The following is a 20,006-nucleotide window of genomic DNA, read 5'->3' as shown; positions in this document are numbered from 1 at the left end:
GTACCACTAAATTCCTGGGGGTCCACATTGATGAATATTTAAATTTCAAGTACCATATTGACCAACTAACTAAACAATTATCTATGTATTCTGGTTTATTTTTCAAATTAAGAGACTTTCTCCCACTTCCAGCGCTTCTCACTCTGTATAAATCTTTATTCGAACCTCACTTATTATATTGTAACATCATCTGGTGCAATACTTTTCCCAGTTATTTATTGAAACTACAATCATTACAGAAGAAAGTTATTCGCACCATAGTTTGGTCACCCTTTGGAGCTCCCACAGATCCTCTCTGTGGCAGCTCTAAACTTCTAAAGCTTGTCGATTTGAAGGTGCTCTTGAATGCCTGTACTATTTACCAGGTTATTTACAAATCAAATGTCTGTCAGTGTGAGCTCATTCCTGTCTGCTATCCTCTGCATACACACAACACCGAAATAAACACCTGGTTACAGGTAAAAAATGAAAACATAAAATCACCAGTTTTAGTGTCACGTGCGGGGGATTGCGTATATGGAATGAGTTGGATGACAACATTAAGAGATCTCAATCCATCTCTCTCTTCAAGAAAAATATAAAAAAGCAATTTCTTTCTACATATAATGAACTGACGTTCCTTGCTGCTGGGTGGTGGCTCGCTGTGGTATCCTTACGGCTGGGATACTGCAGTGAACCTACCAGGGACTGTTCTGTCTCCTCTGTCCTGTCTTGTCATTGTAACTGTTTTTTTGTACTGTCATGCTCTTATGTTTGTTTTTGTTGTGTTTGAATGTGAAGGTCCCCCGTCTAAAAGCAGCATTTGCAGCTTACTTGGGGCTTCCCTTTCCCTTCATGGACATCCACTATTTCTGATCATTTGTACACCTGGTCATTTTGTAAGTGTTACAAAAATGATGTTTCTCCATGATTCAATAAATAATATCGTATCGAATCATCGTAAAATTGAGCTCAGGTGCATCCTGTTTCCACTCATCCTCCTTGAGATGTTTCTACAACTTGACTGGGGTCCACCTGTGGTAAATTCAACTGATTGGACAGGATTATGAGAGGCACACACCTGTACCACAGTTGACAATTCATGTCAGAGCAGAAACCAAGCCATGAAGTCAAAGGAATTGTCTGTAGACCTCCGAGACAGGATTGCATCGAGAGTACACAGTGGCCAGACAGAATCCTCTCCTCAGTAAAAGGCAAGTGACAGCTTGCTTGGAGTTTGCCAGAAAGCACCTAACGGAATCTCAGACCATGAGAAATAAGATGCTTTAGTCTGCTGAAACCAAGATTGAACTCTTTGGCCTGAATGCCAAGTGTCAAATCTGGAGGGAACCAGGCACCGCTCAGCGCCTGGTCAATACCATCCCTACGGTGAAGCATGGTGGTGGCAGCATCATGCTGTGGGGATATTTTCCAGCGGCAGGAACTGGGAGACTAGTCAGGATCGAGGGAAAGATCAGAGCAAAGTACAGAGAGATCCTTGATAATAACCTGCTCCAGAGCGCTCAGGACCTCAGACTGGGGCGAAGGTTCACCTTTCAACAGGACAACGACCCGAAGCACACAGCCAAGACAATGAAGGAGTGGTTTCGGGACAAGTCTGTGAATGTCCTGGAGTGGCCCAGCCAGAGCCCAGACCTGAACCCGATTGAACATCTCTGGAAAGACCTGAAAATAGCTGTGCAGTGACTTTCCCCTCTAACCTGACAGAGCTTGAGAGGATCCGCAAAGAAGAATGGGAGAAATGCCCCAAATACAGGTGTGCCAAGCTTATAGCGTCATACCCAAGAAAACTTGAGGCTGTAATCGCTGCCAAAGGTGCCTCAACAAAGTACTGAGTAAAGGGAATACTTATGTACATGTGATATATCCTTTTTTTAAATACATTTGCAAAAATTTCTTTTCTTTTAACTTTATTATGGGACATTGTGTGTAGATTTTTTTTTTTTAAATGAATGTAATCCATTTTGGAATAAGGCTGTAACATAATACATAAAGTGAAGGGATGTGAGTACTTTCTGGATGCACTATAGGCAAACACACACATGCCGGCACTCCTTTTGTTATGGGATCATATGCACACACACACACACGCACAACTCCAATATAACAAGACACAGAGCAGACATAAATATCCCTCTGCAGTACCTCCATACATGCCGTCATTCGCAATTAATCTCAGCCTGTCCAAAGGAAGCCCTACAGACCAGTCCACAGTATCACCCACAAACACACTGCCAACAGTCCGCATCGTCACCAAGCTGTTCTGGTTGCCAGTTCAGTTACCTTACAACCCCCACTGCACTCCACCACCGCTCCCAGTGAAACGGCTGTGAGGGTGACAGACGGTGTGGCAGAGCCCCGGAGGGCCGACCGGCCAAACGGAAACAAACAAATCCTTTTAGCCCCATATGGGGGCCCCTGGGGGCCAAAGGTCATGGGTGCTCATGGCGACACTGCGGGAGAAATAGGGCCACCGAAGGGTTAATGAGCGAGCCTGAGGAGGGGACAGAAGGGGGAATGGACGCTAGGACGCGTTAGGGTGTCCCAATGTTACCCCCCCCCCCCCACACACACACACATACACACACACTCACACTCACACACACACACAACATCAAGGCAAAACTCCTGTTTCTTCTCTAAGTTCTAAGCACAGGAGAGTGGCCTCAATCAAAGACATAACAACAGATAGCTAAGACAGGAGAGTGCCTCTGGGTTCTGTCAGGAATACACTCGGAGAGGGAGGGAGGGAGAGGGAGGGAGGAAGGGAGGTAGAGAAAGAGGGAGGAGTAGTGAAACTGAAGATAATTTCTGGGACCAAAACAACAGGTGCTCACCAAGCATACGAGTCTGCGGATTAGATAAGCTTGGAGCGTTCATATCTGACTAGATGATGTGGGGGGGGGGGGGGTGTGATGGAAGGAGGGAGGAGGCCCCAGTTGCTATGGATGGTGATGTGTGTGTGGTGGGGGGGGGGGGGTTCGGAGGACTCGAGAGAAAGAGAGAGCAGAGACAAAGGCATGGGGTCGAGGGTCGTGTCCGAGGCGTGTCTGGTGGGGGGAGGGGTCAGAGGTCATCCACGGTGGAGAGGAGAGAGAGAGAGAGAGAACGACAGCGCAAGCTTTTACAGCCATGACACGCAGAGGAATGACTCTGGGTACCCCAGTTCCAGGGGAAAGATTGGTTCAAGTTATGCTTGTATTGAGGCGAATGTGGAGAATGTAGAGAATTTTCCATCTGCGTTCAGCTGTTAGGTGTTTGACAACGTAGCCTATTAGAGCGTATCATCATGGGAGAATGTTTCCTACATGACAGAGGAACAGCACAGAACCCACATTATAACCTGCCAACAAATGCCAATGGATGTGGAGGAGATAATATATGATAGACGGCATTATGGTGTTATAGCTGGAGGGGTAACCATAGAATAAACAAGGAGAGTGCATCAGAGACAGTCGGATAGATAGCAGCGCTGGCTCTAGTTTATGCAGGGCCCTAAGTTGTATTTGTGCGGCCCGGTGGTGGGTGTGCTCAGAGAATAGTCTGTTTGTTTAGCTAACGTACTGCAAAATCACAATTTAACATGACTCAGGTGTTATCAGCTGGATGGACAATTCCAAGGGTGGGCCCCCCTGGCAGCAACGGGGCCCCCAGGCACAACGCCGGATCTGCTTGTGGGCGGAGCCTGAACTGGTGGATAATCAGATCGTAGTCTTCCTTTTAGAATCTATAGGGGGAAATGAAAAAGTGCATTGGGTCCGTTCCCATGCGAGCCCTATGCAGGGGTGAGGGATTGTGGGAGTGAAAAGAGCTGTCAGTCACGCCCTTTTATGGGACCTGGCCACTGACCTAGAGCAGCCAATGAGCTTGGAGAGTCGAGGGTGACACGTGAAGGTCTGGCCTCCTCTGAGGGAGATATGACAAAGGGATTAGAGAGCAGGGAGGGGAGAGGGTTAGATACAGGATGATGCGGAGGAGGAGGGACGTGTGTGTGTGTGTGTGTGTGTGTGTGTGTGTGTGTGTGTGTGTGTGTGTGTGTGTGTGTGTACCTGCCTGGCCATGTGTGGGAGTATACAGTACAGTACATGGTAATAGTGTGTGGATGGATGGGGGTGTATGTGAACAAGTGTGTGTGTGTGTGTGTGTGTGTGTGTGTGTGTGTGTGTGTGTGTGTGTGTGTGTGTGTGTGTGCATGTGTGCACTGTGAGCGCGTGGGTGGACACTTTAAAGGAGCAGGGCGTTTAATTGAATTCTGCGGAGCGCCTTGTTATTCTGGCCATGATGGAGTGCTCGGCTGTGTTGTCCTAGCGGTGTGGGAGTCGGCCACACCTGGAGATCCTGGCTGCCTGGATGGATGTCCAACCTGAGGGGAGGCATGGGTGGGCTGTGGAGCCAGCGCTGGGTCAGGGCTTATGAGTGTGTGTATGAGAAATAGAGAGAGCGAGAGAGAGAGAGAGAGAGACTGTGTCTTCCCTAGCAGAACACTCAAATCTCTGCATGGTCGCTAACAGGGGAACCGCCGAGGGCCAGCTCCGAGACTCAGCCCCCATAATGGAGCATGAAAAAGTGAATAGAAGAGAGAGAGAGAGACGGGGGGGGGGTGGGGGGGGGGGGGGGGTGGAGGGAGAGCGGTAGGCTCATTTATCAAGCCTGAAATATGGACTGAGCAGGGCCGAGAGCCGGAATAAGTGCAGGGAAGCGGTTCCATGCTGTTTGGAGTTCTTCTCACACAGGTATCATCCATGCTCACACAGGTATCATCCATTCTCACACAGGTATCATCCATGCTCACACAGGTATCATCCATGCTCACAAAGGTATCATCCATGCTCACACAGGTATCATCCATGCTCACACAGGTATCATCCATGCTCACACAGGTATCATCCATGCTCACACAGGTATCATCCATACTCACACAGGTATCATCCATGCTCACACAGGTATCATCCATGCTCACACAGGTATCATCCATGCCTATTTCAGTACCATCCTCCTCCCCGTCTGCTTTTTAGCTTGCAGTTCATCGGAATCATCACACATAAAAGCTTACGAGAGAAGGACAAGAAATGTACAATTACTGACCGTCACTCCTCCTCCTCCTAATACACAGCACAAAAGTACAAAATTGGAATGACTGAAATATCCTCCTTGTGAAAAAAGAATATGGTGCATCATAAAAAGAACAGTCTCTAGGCTATTACAGGCTTGGCCAGAAAGGCCTCAACGATGCTGCATAAATTACATTTATGGATAGATTTCACCCGCGCTTCTCTCTATGAAACAGTTATGAAGTATGATCCAGGAGAGAGGGTAGAAAGGTATGTGTGTGTGTGTGCGTGTGTGTGTGTGTGTGTGTGTGCGAGTGTGTGCTCATGCACGTGCCTGCTTGTCTAATATCTTCTGTCACTATATAATGTCACAGTATAATCTGTCACTTCACCTGTCCAAGACGGACCATAAATGTTGAGATGGTTCCATGGTGACCAGCGATTAGGAGACCACATTGCTGTACAGAAGGACCCCATGTGGTGCAAACACTGCCTCTCATACTGTAACAGAAGAAGAGCTCCACAGTCTGTTACATGACGGGCAAAAGCCCCGAGAGGGACCTTCAGGCGTCATATTAAATACAGGCATAATGAAAATCCCATCAACTTAATAGTTACACACTCTTAACAAGCATGGACACATGCAGTGCACCAGCAAGCACATACACACGCACGCACGCACACACACACACACCACACACACACACATACACACACACACACACACACATTCGCCTCAAGGAGGATGGGTGTTATGTTAGAACGCTATGATGACACACAGCCAGAATTTTAAGAAATCTGAGTAAATATATGTCAAACTAGTGCTACAGGGCAAGCGGTCACAACACACACACACACACACACACACACACACACACACACACACACACGAACAGGGCACTTCTGTATACATTCCGGTATTTAGTGCTTGAGTAAATGAACATGATATTTAAGTGAGTGCTATTTCCTGAGCCCGTTTCTGGCCCTTCCCCCTCCATGCTTTTCTGTAAATTTCCCCGGGGAGGTTGGCCCTGAGTTTGGCACGGTGTCAGAATCCCAGGCAGTCATGATACTTCATCAAGCTTTTGCGCCGTTATTGGCAAGAGCACTCCATATCCTCTTAGCAGTTATAGCTTTTCAATTTTCCTTTGAATTGCTGAGCCAAGCAGAACACACAAGGCAATACCTTGGCCTGGAGTCTCGGATTCGGCTGAGAGCTTAATGCCTTAACATAGATTTAATAGTGTTTGCAGCCTTGTTATTTTACTTGTAGCTTTTAAAGCATGTTTTGCCATCAGTGCCAACATTCTAAAAGTGATTCATAATCGGTACAATTATGTTGTGAGGTGTTTGACAGGGTAATGTTATGGTACTGGTGGACTATTAGGAGCTATCCTCCCCTCCCCCCCCTGTCCACGCGCTCTCCAGGGACCCACTCAAGAGAATAGGAAAACAACAGCTCGAAAGCGTGACCAATTCACTCTCTCTCTCACTCGACCTTATATCTAACACACACATACACACACACACACACACATACACGCATGGATTCACACAACACTCACTCATACACACAACTACTCATGCACACACTAAAACAGACACATGTACTGTACACTAACGCGCACACACACACACACGCACACACACACACACACACACTCTTTTTCACATTGACCATAATGTGCCCACTCACTCACACAGAAGACAAAGGAAGGCTATGTACTGTGTAACGTTGAATCCCCTCCCACACAAGCACGCCCACACCTGCTCTCATTTCACCATAGACAGTGCTGCAACTGCTTTTTCCCTTAGTGTATCCAGCTGAGATCGAACCTTATTCTGGCCCCCCGCTGAGCTCATGAGTCTGCTGTCGGACCACGGCGACCTCTGGGTGTTCCAAACGCTTACGGGTCTCAGTTCTCATGGGGGAACGGTAAGGTTCCAAACCCCCCCACGCTACTTAAGCCCCACCCTTCTGAAAGTAATCCCTCCCTCCTCTCTCTGTCTCTCAGACACACACGTACACACGCGCACGCACACGCACGCACACACACACACACACACACACACACACACACACACACACACACACACACACACACACACACACACCACACACACACACACACACACACACTTCTGAAGACGAGAGAAGAGTATCAGTCGTGTGCAGTTGCTATCATTGTATCATTTTCAACTCCTCAACAGACTATGGATTTTTGGTCCTTCCCATTAGTAATTCATGTGGGTCAGGGTGGGAGCGGGGTGTGGATTGAGTTGTGTGTGTGGGGGGGGGGGGGGGGGGGGCTCGACCCTGCTCGAAATCTGATCTGGATCAATGTGTCTGACCTTGGGCTGGTCTGCATCGGTTCCGACCGATCTCTCCCTCTCTGGGCTTTTGGGCGGACTGGAAGAGGCGTGGCACTGCCCCCAGAAGCTTGTGTGGAGCGCGTGGTCCGGAGAGGTTCTGGAGCGCGGCGTGGTCCGGAGAGGTTCTGGGGAGGTTCTGGAGCGCGGCGTGGTCCGGAGAGGTTCTGGGGCGCGGCGTGGTCCGGAGAGGTTCTGGGGAGGTTCTGGAGCGCGGCGTGGTCCGGAGAGGTTCTGGGGCGCGGCGTGGTCCGGAGAGGTTCTGGAGCGCGGCGTGGCCCGGAGAGGTTCTGGGGCGCGGCGTGGCCCGGAGAGGTTCTGGGGCGCGGCGTGGTCCGGAGAGGTTCTGGAGCGCGGCGTGGCCCGGAGAGGTTCTGGGGCGCGGCGTGGTCCGGAGAGGTTCTGGAGAGGTTCTGGAGCGCGGCGTGGCCCGGTTGTTGCCTGTGGCTCGGAGGAGTGTGTGGGCTTAACTCGGGCCACAGTTTATAACTTTGTTTTTGAGTAGACTTATGCAGCCGGTCACGGGGCTAGACAGTCAAGGCAAAGCTGATTCAGGATTTCTATGGTTGCTTTGTGACTAAAAGACCAGCCTAGACAGAACTGAAAAATAATTGATAGAGGCTGAAAAACATTGACAACATTAGCTCATCTTTCGCTTGTGTCATTGAAATGTGCCTGAGATATAAAGGCATCTGACTACCGCAGGCTAATGGTGCATTAGTAATAACATTGCAGAGGGAAATACACTTATGTGCTCATGGGAAGGAAACAAAATGACAGCACCAGACAGATGTAGTTGATGTATTTTATTTGTGAGATGGGGAGTCATAAAAAAACAAAAAAACAAAAAAACTATATCACTATAAAAATGACCATGGGATTAAAACAGCTTTATAGAAAAGAGGTTGTGGCCTTTGACGTCGACATACAAAGTAACAAATTGGCACAAATAAAAACAAAACGTACGTCAATATTATTTTGGCTTGGCAAAAAGGACAGTTTTATGGTTAAGTTATCATCATCCTTCAATACAACAGCACACTCATGCTATTAGACATACAGTTAGTTTTCAAAAAGTTCAGTAGCTTCATAGTAGAGAGGGCAAAGGAAAGGAAGACTAACATGAGAGTGGATGCAGAGAGGTCCCAGGGTGCGGTCATCAGGCTCGGGGGGGCGTGGTTATCTTTTCTCCAGAGGAAAACATAATTTCATTTGTTCGTGAAAAAAAAGAAAAAAAAACATACTTCAGAATTCCGGAGTTTCATCTTCCAGCCTTGTAAGTCGTTTAACACTGAAATTATTTTTTCATACTAAAATATATTATTGTATTAATACAGACTACAGTATTGTACACTACATTGTGTAATAAATAACCATAAAGAAATATAAAAAAAACAAGACATAAATATAAACTAAACAGAAACCCATATTGGGGGTGGGGGGAGGAGGGGGATAATACTGTCATTTTGCTGAAAACATACAGTACAAACACTGGAACATAAAAAACAAAAACAGAACACAAAATTTACCCCAAAACAACAAAATAATACTGACAGGTAAAAACTAACATCTGAATTAAAGTCCTGGGATCATATTTGTCTACATTTTGTTACCTGAAGAGAGAGTGAGCATTTCACGTGTTAAACAAGTGCACTGAACGAGGGAAGACTCCCGGCCACTCTAGGCAGGAAGTACATGAAAATCATGTTTCCTCTACCATCCATCTACAACATGGGAATTGTAGTCCTTTTTGTCCTTGATTGCTCTGATTAGAAAGGAGGCAAGACATATGCTCTGAAGTCCATAATACATGAGTACACGCTATGCTAAATCCTACACTAACAGGACTAGTGGTGAGCCTAAATCAACAGTATGTCGGCTTAAAGAGTTGACACCTTGAGCTGCTATCAAATCGGGGCCCTGGCAAAACCTGATAACAGCTAAGGTCAAAGGTCAAACAGCAATATTCAATGGCACTTTTGATATGCATGTGTTTTTTTTTGCATAAGGCAGGGAGCGGGAAGGTTGGTCAAATGAGTTTCTCTGTGTTCCCCTTCAGCTTGATCTGAAAACAACACTGTGACGCAGATTTTAATACCAAACAAATAAACAAACAAACAAAAACATTTAGAACAATGTGTCAATGCAAACTATGTACCTCAGAATCCTTCCATTCCTCCTCTTTATCTAAAGGTAATCTCCGAAACATGGCTGAGCCCCATCCACTCACCATAGTTTTCTTCTTAAGGCTCACAATCCGTTTGAAAACAAAGGTTATGCTAACATCCGCTAACATGATAGCGCATTAGGGCTAGTGCGATAATACTGAAGGGTAGACAACGAGGGTTATATCCATAGTAAACCAAGCCACTTGTAGTGCACAGGATTTTCTTTTTTTTCCTCCAACTTAATAAAATACTGTTTTTTTGTTCATTGGCAATAAAAAGGTATAGAAATCTCTCCCAACTGTACAGCTTTTTAAAGGTTAAAATATGAGTGATAAAATTAGTAACACTGATAGAAAGAAATGACCCAAGGTGTTTTAGTAATAAAACATTATCTAAAACGTGTCGGCTCTAGCTTCCAAAGTCTGTATAATGCATTTTTTCGTCTTTAAAATTTGTTTGTTTTCTTTCGTTTTTTTCTTTCTTTCTTTTTTTTTTTTTTTACAAATTATTTTTTTAACACTGAGAATGTCTCTCCTGTGGTAAAAGTCACTAGTATTTTTCAGGCACACCTGGATTTTATACACAGTAGTGAACTGAAATGCCTTGTCCGAGCGGCCAAACATTAGCATTTGGATTTCCGACCATTCCCCAGAGAAAGATCCTTCCATTTTCATTGGGAGAAAACATAAAAACGCAGGCTTGTTTCCTCGTTTATTTTGTGTCTTCTTTGTCCTTCTCTGTCGGGGTCTGGTTCTCGTCTTCAGTCTGGTTCTTTTCAACAGTGTTCCCGTCCGTTTCGCCTTCTCCCTCTCCAATGACCTCACCGTCCTCCTCCTCCACCCTCTCCCCTGCTCCCTCCTCTGCCTGCCCTGAGATCGCCCCTTCCTCTGTGTCCATCGCCTCCTCCTCCTCCTCCTCAGCCGCCTCGTCTCCTCCTCCCTCCTCCTCCTCCTCCTGAGCCCCCTCGTCTCCTCCTCCCTCCTCCTCCTCCTCTTTCTCAGTATTCTCCTGCACCTGCTCTTGCCTTGTGTCTGCCTCCTCTCTGTGTCCCTCTTCCGCCTGCTCTTCCTTCACCTCCGCCCTCGTCCCCTCCCCTCTCTCCCCCTTCCCCTCCTCCTCCTCCTCTCCCCCTACCAGCACTCTCTCCACCTCCTCCTCCCCGTTCTCTCCGTTCTGACCAGCGTCTTCCCTTTCTCCCTCGCCTTCTCCTCCCTCCTCTTCCTCTTCCTCGTCCTCATCCCCTCCTTCCTCCCCTATCCTCACCACCTGGATCTCGTCCATGTCCAGAGTGCCCTCCTCCTCCTGCCCTCCCGCCACCGCCTCCATCTCCTCCCCCTCCTCCTCCTCCTCCTCTTCGCTCTCCTCATCCTCCCTGGCGCTGCTGCCACGCTCGTCCGAGTCCAGCTGGGAGGGGGGCGAGGCGACCCGGCCGTCCGACGGCGGCGCCCCACCCCCGCCGCCGCCACCGCCCAGGATTGCGTCGGCGGGGGCCTCCCCCTCCTCCTCCGGGCTGTCGGGGCGGCCCCCTCCGCCGCCCGGCGCCTCCTTCTTGCAGTAGGAGTAGCGGTGGTTCATGTGCTGGGAGTAGGAGCCGGAGTGGGAGAAACGCTTGCCGCACTTGTCGCACTGGTACGGCTTCTCCCCCGAGTGGAGGCGCATGTGCTCGATCAGGTGGTGCTTGTGCTTGAAGGCCTTCCTGCAGATGCCGCATTCGTGGGGCCTCTTCCCTGCGCAGAGAGGGGTGAAGGATACAGTGAATGATGACGCCTCGGCGAAACTCGATTCGTTTACTAACTTTTTTAATCACCAGGCAGGTGGTGGAGAACCAATTCTCTATTAGGAAAACAGCCCGACACGAAGGGACAGGGTGTCGTGTCGCGGCAATTAGCGGTAGATATAATCAACTTAGCGAGTCGTCAGAATGAAATATGCAGTAGTTACCGTTGGATTGGAATTGCAATCCACGGCCTGAGGTGAATTAGAATTGAACTGACTCACCTCGTGTGAGGTGGGGATAACATGTTACGAGCCAGACCGGACTGCTCGGGGCTGGGGTGTAGCGAGGCTACACTCCCTAACAACTGAAGCCCATCACTAGTTAGTTGTCCGAAAGGCTCCATAATACCTATCATTATGTATCCAGGGGAGATATTGCAAAACAATGCAACAAAAATGGCAATTCCTCCCTGAAACTCAACAAGGCCGTCTCCCTCAAACTAGGACCTGCTGGTTCCAAGCTGAGGTGAGGTCATTTGGAATCTAGAGCCGCGGTTCTGCGCCAGGTATCGAGGTCATAAACCAAAAAACAACGCCTCAGAGCAGCGAGAGAGAGAGAGAGAGAGAGAACACGAGGGAGAGAGAGAGAGAGAGAGAGAACACGAGGGAGAGAGAGAGGGAGAACAGAGAGAGAGAACACGAGGGAGAGAGAGAGAGAGAGGGAGAACATGAGGGAGAGAGAGAGAGAGAGAGACGGAGAGAGAGAGAGAAAGGGAGAGAGAAAGTGTTGACCTGGGTTTGGCCACTACATCATCCATATTCTCAACGCGAGCATGTAAAATCACTACCAGAGGGTCCTGCAGTTGCAACATCCAGCATTCGCTGGAAGGTAACGTTCGCTAGCGGTGGGAGTTTGGCAGGAAGTCAGACCTGCTCGGAACACTGTGTGTTGGGTAATAGATGTTGAAATGGTGGTGCCTGCCCCTCTCGGCTATATCTTTATAGATTGCAATGCAGCGATGTGATCTGAAAAATTCCCTTTCGCTCTCACTTTGAGTTGTATTTCCCAGAAGTTTTGCGGGGTGTTGGTTACAACACCGAGGGGAAGGTCTGCTTACAGTCGCGGGTGACGTCACGTGCGTGTTTTGTGTTTGTGGTCTGGTTGGCGTGGTGTGTGTGTGTGGTTACCTGTGTGTTCATATTTGTGGCGCAGCAGGGAGCTGCTCTTCTGGAAGATCTTGTCGCATAGGTCGCAGGCGTACATGCCGCTGTCTGTCTTCCTCATCTTCTTCCTGGGCGGGGCCGAGTCTGAGTCGTTCTGCTCCTCCAGCGTGGACACGCCCTCCGAGCTGGTGTCCTGTCCTTCCTCCTGAACAACACAGAAAACCACACACACACACACACACACACACACACACACACACACACACACACACACACACACACACACGCGTGTGTCATACATGGTCTATAAGGTCATATTGTACTGTAAGCTAATTCAGGCTTATTCAAGTTGCTTCTGCCCATCTAATCTCATGCCTTTGTTCATACTTTGTTTAATGCAAAGTGTGTAAAGCCTCATGCAGTAGGCTAACTTTCTAAAACTAAGCTACAGTATCTATGTGCAGAACAAAATGATAAAACACCCACACTACAAAGAACCTGAGAGGTTCTGGAGATCGATTACCGGGCCTGGTCAGTGTGTCATACATTTAGAGTGGCAGGAAATGATGCAGTGGGCCGAGTTATGTCATATCCTGCCCGCGTCTCTCTCTGGATGCCCTTGTGAGAGGAAAATCACCAATAACTCATTTTACTGGCTGAGCGAACGCGGCCGCTGTGATGACATCATCCCGCCACGGCCGGTCTGGAAAACTAGTGCTCGTACATGACTCAACCATGAGCAACGGCACTCAGGCTGTCGGGATGCCCATACTGTGCACTTCTGAGTGTACTACGGCGAGTGTGCACTTCTAAGTGTACTACAATCGCAGAGAGGGGATATGGGGGCTTCCATAGGGAACCGATGGGCCTACACCGCTATACGTAAAGGCCTTTTAACAAGGCCGGTCTATGCCAATCCACTTAACACAAGAGCATAATACAACAACAGTAAATCAATATGGGGATGGAGGTCCGGTGTTTAAACCGGTTCCTACAGATCGATGGGCTTCCAGAGGAAGTGCAGCATCATGTGTTCTAGGTGACAGCCAGGCTCAGGAGGGCTGGACGAGGGATAGCTTCCACAGATCCATCACTACGGCATTGCTAAGTGTCTCCTGAATGAATGGACTATCCTGTCCGTTTGGCAGGACGCTGATATTCTCCGCGTGCGGTCCGACTAGAGGAGTGACAAGTTTGGCATTTGAAATGATTTAGAAAAATGTATCGTCTAGGAGTTTGCATAATTGTCGTTAGATCCTTCTCAGCGTTTCTCAGCCTCCCTAATGATGGATTCTATTAGGCCTGCAGAATATGTGCCAGTACTGTATCTACACACACGCACACACACACTGGTGCCAAAACATCCATGCCTCCACCCTCAGTTATTCGAGAATGGGAGAGTCCCTGCAGTACTTCAAACTCCATATCTGGAGGGTTAGGGTTAACCCTAGCCCTCTGGAGCTTAACCCCTTCATCAAAGCTGACCTCCTCTGGAACCAAGCCCAGGGCAGGAGACACAGTGATAGCCTATCGATTTTCAAATGTAGAGGACACACTGGCAGTCTATAGACTTCCTTATGTAGAGACGAGATGGAGTGTGTAGACTTCCTAATGCACTGTAGAGACAGCTGTCCTTGTTGATTTAGTCCAACAAGATGAAACGTTTGTAGCCTTCCAGATAAGAGTAAAGAACTCAAAGCCTCACTCCCACCCTCAGCATGAGCCAAAAGTCACTGAGTAACAAGCAGAATACCAGGAGGAAGGGGGCGGAGCCATGAAAACAAGAAAAACACGCCTCACTAACTTCAAAACCAATCATTCCAAAACGTTTCCATGCGCAGCCAAAGTTGAAACACACAAATTCACCGGGGCCAAAAACCACACAGTGGATGTTTTGCTTATACATGTTCCCCCTCTATAAAGAGGTTTATAAGCAGTTAAACCCTATATTTCCTTGAAAAAAAAAAGAAAGAAAAATAAATTACTCAGCCAACCTTGATGCTGTTGAGGTGCACAGTTTTCTCCTGGGTCTGAGTGCCTGCCGGACTGTTGGCCATAGTGGTATAGGTGTACGCCAGCTGGGGGATGAGGATAGTCTGTTTGTTGTTGTTGGTGGCGAGCGCCCTCAAGCACCGCACGTGGCTCTGGTCAGTGATGGCCACGAGGGTGGGCAGCTGAGTGGTCATGATGTTGATGGAGTTGGCACTTGGTAGGCTGGCGTAGAGGGGGTTAGGGTTGGGGCCGGCCGACTCTTTCTTTGTGCAAGTCAAGTTGAGGGGCTCGTCCTGCTGGGCGGAGCGCCGGGCGGAGGCGGGCCGCAGCTTGGCCCTGGCCGCCGCCCTCTCCGCCTCCTCCCTGGTGGGCTTTGGTAGCGACAGGTCCAGGGGCCCCTCGGCGCTCTGGGGGGGCGCGGCCGGTACCGGGCCCCCGGCGGTCAGGTTCAGTGGCGAGGAAGAGGCCGGGGGGAAGTCGGAGCCGTTGACCTCTGCCGCGGTGGCCTCGGCCGGGCTGACCTGCGCTAGGGCGGGAGTCTTGTTGTCTAGGATGGTGGCGGTGCCCCCCAACGCGCACCCGTCCTCCTCCTCCTCCTCCTCTTCCTCGGAGGGGGGAGTCAAGGCCCCCAGCGACATCTGCCCCTCCTGCATCTTGTCGAACCACTTCTTGACCACGTGGGCGGGCAGACTGACCGAGTCCGATATCTTGGCCAGTTCTTCCTTAGTGGGCTCTGCGTTTAAGGCAAAGTAGGCCTTGAGGAGGGACAGCATGTTCTTGGGCTGGTCGGGGCAGAGGTCACCGTCGGCCAGCAGGGCGGCGATAGCTGACTCGGACTTATCCAGGCCTGTCCCGTTGATCCTGAGACCCTCCTTCTTGCAGTGCTTGAGGGTGTGGATGGCGTTCAGCCCCTCTGGGCAGTTGTCACACAGTAGGCAGGTGTTAGTGGTCTTCTCCTCCATCTTAGCCTCCTTCTTGGCTACGTCCCCCCTGGACGACCTCACCGTCAGGTCCTCGGGGAGTTTCTGGCCCTTGCAGGCCTCACTAGTAGCCTGGGACTGAATTTGGGCCAAGGCCGTGGTCTGGGGCTCCTTCTTCAGGTTCTGGGCGGCGAGCTGGGCCGGCACCTGGGCAAGGCTGGGATCCAGGCTGTAGTTGATGATGATCTTGGCGTTGCCGTCCTGTCCCATGATGGGCAGGCTGATGGCGGAGATGAGTTGCTGCTGGGGCCCCATCTGGCCCTTGGCGTTGCTCTCCAGAACCTGCCGGATCACGTTGCCATCCACCGCCACCTTGAGGACATTCTGGAGGTCCGCCAGGTTGATGCTGATGGGCGACACCAGGCCCACCGTGGGCAGAACCAGCGCTTGGACCGCTGCCCCGGCATGGAGCAGGTTCGGGGCCCCGCCGCCGTTGAAGATCCCGTTAGCGCCCGAGGCCGCCACGGCCGGCTTATACTCGTAGTCCGGCGGTTCGCTCTTGATCTGGTTGAGGGGCAGCTGCTCCTGCAGGGGCTTGCCGTGCTCCAGCTTGTCCCGGAGCTGGGTGCGCAGGGCGGTCGGCGGGGCGGGTGCGGCCGGGGACGGACACCGGGACTGGGCTTTGTTGGCGCCGCCGCCGCCGTTATTGGCGGCGGCCGGGCGCGACCGCCCGTTGACGGCGATGAGGCTGACGCACTTCTTGCTGCTGATGTGCGAGCTGTAGGAGCCGGAGTGGGAGAAGCGCTTCTTGCAGTTGGAGCACTCGTATGGCTTCTCTCCTGCGGAGAACCCACACAGAGACAGAGAACGATCGAGAACCTCGATGAGAACCAGGCTTCACAGGGGAGTGAGCCCCAACGCATTTCAATGATGCTTAAACTCTGATGAAATGGCACCGCTGAGAAACGGGCTCTTATTGCTGCCCCGTGACGCCAAAAGAAACACAATTATGGCACATTAGGAGACAGCACAATGCAGCACAATCAAGGACGCGTAAATAGAGAATACGGCCAAGCGTAAATATTTGTTTGATGGAAGGAGACAGAACCATCTGGGTTGATACTGATGTGGCCAATAGACTCGCAATAGAGGCTATGAATCACCTTAGAAGTACACCGAGCCCTTTTTCCACATTAAGGACACGTACGCATGCAGACACACACACACGCACACACTCACACATGCTGTCATGGAGACCGGGGGGGGGGCACTCACCACTGTGAATGCGTAGGTGCTCCTTTAGGTGGTGCTTGTATTTGAACGCCTTTCCGCATTCAGTGCACTTGAATTTGCGATTGCCCCCCGACTGTGCCACGTGTCTCTGTCGGACAATAGGAGAGGGGGTGTTAGGTGCCACTCACCACACACACACACACACACACACACACACACACACACACACACACACACACACACACATACACACATCAAACATGCCCTTCACACAAGTTTCAATTCATAAAACGGCATACTGTAGGAGAAAACACAGTTCTGTTCAGTTACACGACCGTCACACAGAGTTGATCAACGCCCACTGCGATCTCCCGTGTTGCGTACATCGTGAGTGCGTACATCCGTGTGTGTCTTCGTATACGTGTGTGTGTCTAACCTGGTCTCGCCCGGCCTTGTGGGCCGTCATGTGCCTCTCCAGCTGCGTGCGGTAGGCGAAGGTATAGCTGCACTGGGAGCAGCTGAAGTTGTCCTCGCTCTTCTCGTGGCGGTACTTGATGTGCTCCTTCAGCGACGAGTAGCGCTTGTAGCCACGGGCGCAGTAGGGACACGTGAGGAGCTGGGAGAAGGCGTCCGGAGTGCCTGAGGAGAGAGAGAGAGAGAGAGAGGGAGAGAGGGAAAGGGGGGGAGAGATAGAGAGAGAGAGAGAGAGAGGGAGAGGGGGGAAGAGAGAGAGAGAGAGGGAGAGAGAGAGAGAGAGTCAGTGTGAGTATGAGAGATATACAGAGGGGGACAGAGGGGGTGGGTTTGGGAGACAAGAAGAGAGAGCTAGAGAACGAGAGAGACTGACTGCGTGCGTGCGTGTGTGTGCGTGTGTGTGCGCGTGCGGAAAGGGGAGGGGCAGTAATCACCGCCATCACAGAGTCAATAGCGGGGCCTGTCTGGTGTTGCAGACGGACAGCGAGAGTCACATCAGTCTGCTATTTCACCAGACGTGAGACATCCTCTAACAGACCCATAGAAACCAGACGGACAGGTACAGGTGGGGGAACTGAGCAAACATGTCGTCCGTCTGAAACATCCAACCAAAACAGCATCGTAGACTGGTTACTGATTAAAAACACGGTATGGTTGGATGGCCAGACAGGATCAGGTCCTGGAGACGAACACGTGCAGTGCACGATTGACATGCACTGATCAATGAGTCTGCTGATTGCTGTGTTTGACATGTGTGACATGTGTAGTATAGAAATCCAAATCTATCTTTATCATTTCATGTCTGACACCAGTGTAACGAGAACTTGAATGAATGAATGTGTGGATGTGTGAGTGTGTGAAAACATGTTCATGCAAAAATGCTCTCACAAACTCACATATCCACATACTGTACGTTCTGGTTACACTGATTTCAGACATGAAATGATAAAGATATATTTGAATTTCTCTACTACGCATGTCCCCAGTAAAATGAAATAAATGCTGTGGCTTACAAAAACTACTGTCCAGTGATTAATAACGGCAACACCGCAGGTTGCCAGGTTGGGGTGTGTAAAAAGCTAACCCAATGGTTGTTCTGCATCACTGGCTCCCACACAGGTAAAGTATTACCCGTTAACAGGTGATGTATTAAGCCCCCCCACACCCCCCCCCCCACCCCCCCAGGACAGGTGAGGGGGGGGGGGGGGCCGGGGTTGTGAACACACACACATTATCAACCAGGTAGCCGTGAGTCACCGCTCGCACCCATGTGGGAAATTTGCTCAGGTGTCGCCATTTCTCTCTCCCTCTCCCTCTCTTTCTCCTCTCTGCTTTCTTTAGGGACAGGTAAAAGCCCTTAAGCCATAAACCCTTGTGTGTGCGCCCCTTAACAAATTGGTGCGTGTTAATGGCTCCGGAGTAGGGTGTTAATGGCGGGCAGCCAACACCTTGAGGGTAGGAAGTCCCTCAGGTGCAGGTAATTGCTAGGTACATGTTTAGTGGTGCTCTGGGAACATTACGGCGCCGGCGCCGAGTGTGAACGAGGTCTGATGTGGAAAGTTGGCGGTGCGGGCGAGCGAGAGGTGCTGGTGAAAAAGAGAGAGGGATGAATTTGGGGGGGGGGGGATGTGGGCGTTGCAGTGCGCAGCAACACGACTAACGCGTTTCTTTTCGTGAAGAGGTTTCTAATCGCAGTTAAACAAGCTTGGCTGTACCGCATTCTCGCTTAGCTTATTTGGACCACTTGGCGGTGGCCCAAATAAGCAGTGGATGGATCAGATGGACCTAATCTCCCTCTGGTCCTCCGCTCTGACCGCACGGGGGGGGGGGGGGGGGGGGTGCCTACAGGTCCTACCGTTCTCGTCGTGGCCGCTGGCCTCGGGGGTGCCCTGGCGCGGCTCGTCCTCCGGGGCTTCTGGGTAGATGACGGCCGTGTCGCCCTGCTGAAGCATCTCCTCCACCAGGGCGTCCGTGCTGCCGGCGTCCTCGCCATCCGAGCCACACTCCTCCCTCACTGCGCGCGCACACGCACACACACACACACACACACGCACACACACACACAAGCCACTGGTCAGACCCAGCCACTGGACAGAGCATGACTGTGCATGTCCTTGACAATTTTGCATTTGAATGAGCTCCTGAGCCGGGATGTACAGTAACATGTACAGTAGCTATGGTGCTGTATTGTAGCTATTCCAGTAGGCCTTTAGGAGAGACTCAGTGTGGATGCGGATCTATTATATCACTCATCCCTCATCATCCCTAACAGCCTGGCACCAGGTGTTCTGTGGATAGGTCAAGGCAAATAGAACAATGGTGCAGGAGAACTAATTATCCTCCCGAAGCGCCAGGTAAGCATAAGAGGCCGATGCACGCGTGACTCATTCTACTGACTCAGATTCAGATAGTTAGATAAGATACTTCATGAAATATAGGACAATTGAAGTGACAACCTGCACGCTTGGAGCAGTGAACTGGGGGGGGGGGGAAACACTTTTATTCTGAAAAGACTCTTATCCCCTCCTCCCTGGCTTCGCCTCCATGCGGTGTGGATCGGTAGCCTAATGAGGGCTAATTACGGAGCGAAGGCCTATGGGAAGGTGTAACCCGAGGATGTGTTTAGGATGTAGAAAACGCACCCCCCCCCCCCCCCCCCCCCTCCGCGCTCCACGCGTTCTGAAGTTTACGCAGCAGCGAAAGTGTAGGGGTGTCAGACATTACACCCAACACCCATCCTCCTGTTGAGTTATATAACTGTACCTAATGCGTTTTCTCCTGAGCGAACGTGTGTGTGTGTGTGTGGGGGGGGGGGGGGTAGGCTAGCTGAAGATCAAGTTTACCTCGCTGAAAGGAACTATACTGAGAGCGCTGTGCAGATGTTTGAGGTGGGATTTTCCTACCTCTTTGGTCAGTTG

At 50.4% G+C, this 20,006-nt stretch overlaps 1 protein-coding gene across 1 annotated transcript in view; it reads right to left on the bottom strand.

Annotated features, from left to right (window-relative positions):
• Positions 1–2,432: 2,432 nt before the first annotated feature.
• Positions 2,433–20,006, bottom strand: part of zeb1b (zinc finger E-box binding homeobox 1b) — a gene marked incomplete at its 3' end in the record, with an annotated part of 60,075 nt that continues 42,501 nt past the window's right edge. The window contains exons 3-10 of the mRNA XM_084454114.1: positions 18,944–19,102; positions 17,051–17,253; positions 16,657–16,762; positions 14,464–16,220; positions 12,494–12,674; positions 10,414–11,316; positions 7,404–7,795; positions 2,433–2,453 (exon numbers count right to left, since the gene is read on the bottom strand). Coding sequence (XP_084310240.1) covers positions 2,433–2,453; positions 7,404–7,795; positions 10,414–11,316; positions 12,494–12,674; positions 14,464–16,220; positions 16,657–16,762; positions 17,051–17,253; positions 18,944–19,102 — 3,722 coding nt within the window. The remainder of the gene's footprint in view (positions 2,454–7,403; positions 7,796–10,413; positions 11,317–12,493; positions 12,675–14,463; positions 16,221–16,656; positions 16,763–17,050; positions 17,254–18,943; positions 19,103–20,006) is intronic.

The sequence above is a fragment of the Borostomias antarcticus genome (assembly GCF_949987555.1).
Source record: "Borostomias antarcticus genome assembly, chromosome: 2".
NCBI classification, from domain to species: Eukaryota; Metazoa; Chordata; class Actinopteri; order Stomiiformes; family Stomiidae; genus Borostomias; species Borostomias antarcticus.
The sequence above is the reverse complement of the archived record's forward strand: the minus strand, read 5'-3'. Positions and strand labels throughout refer to the sequence as shown.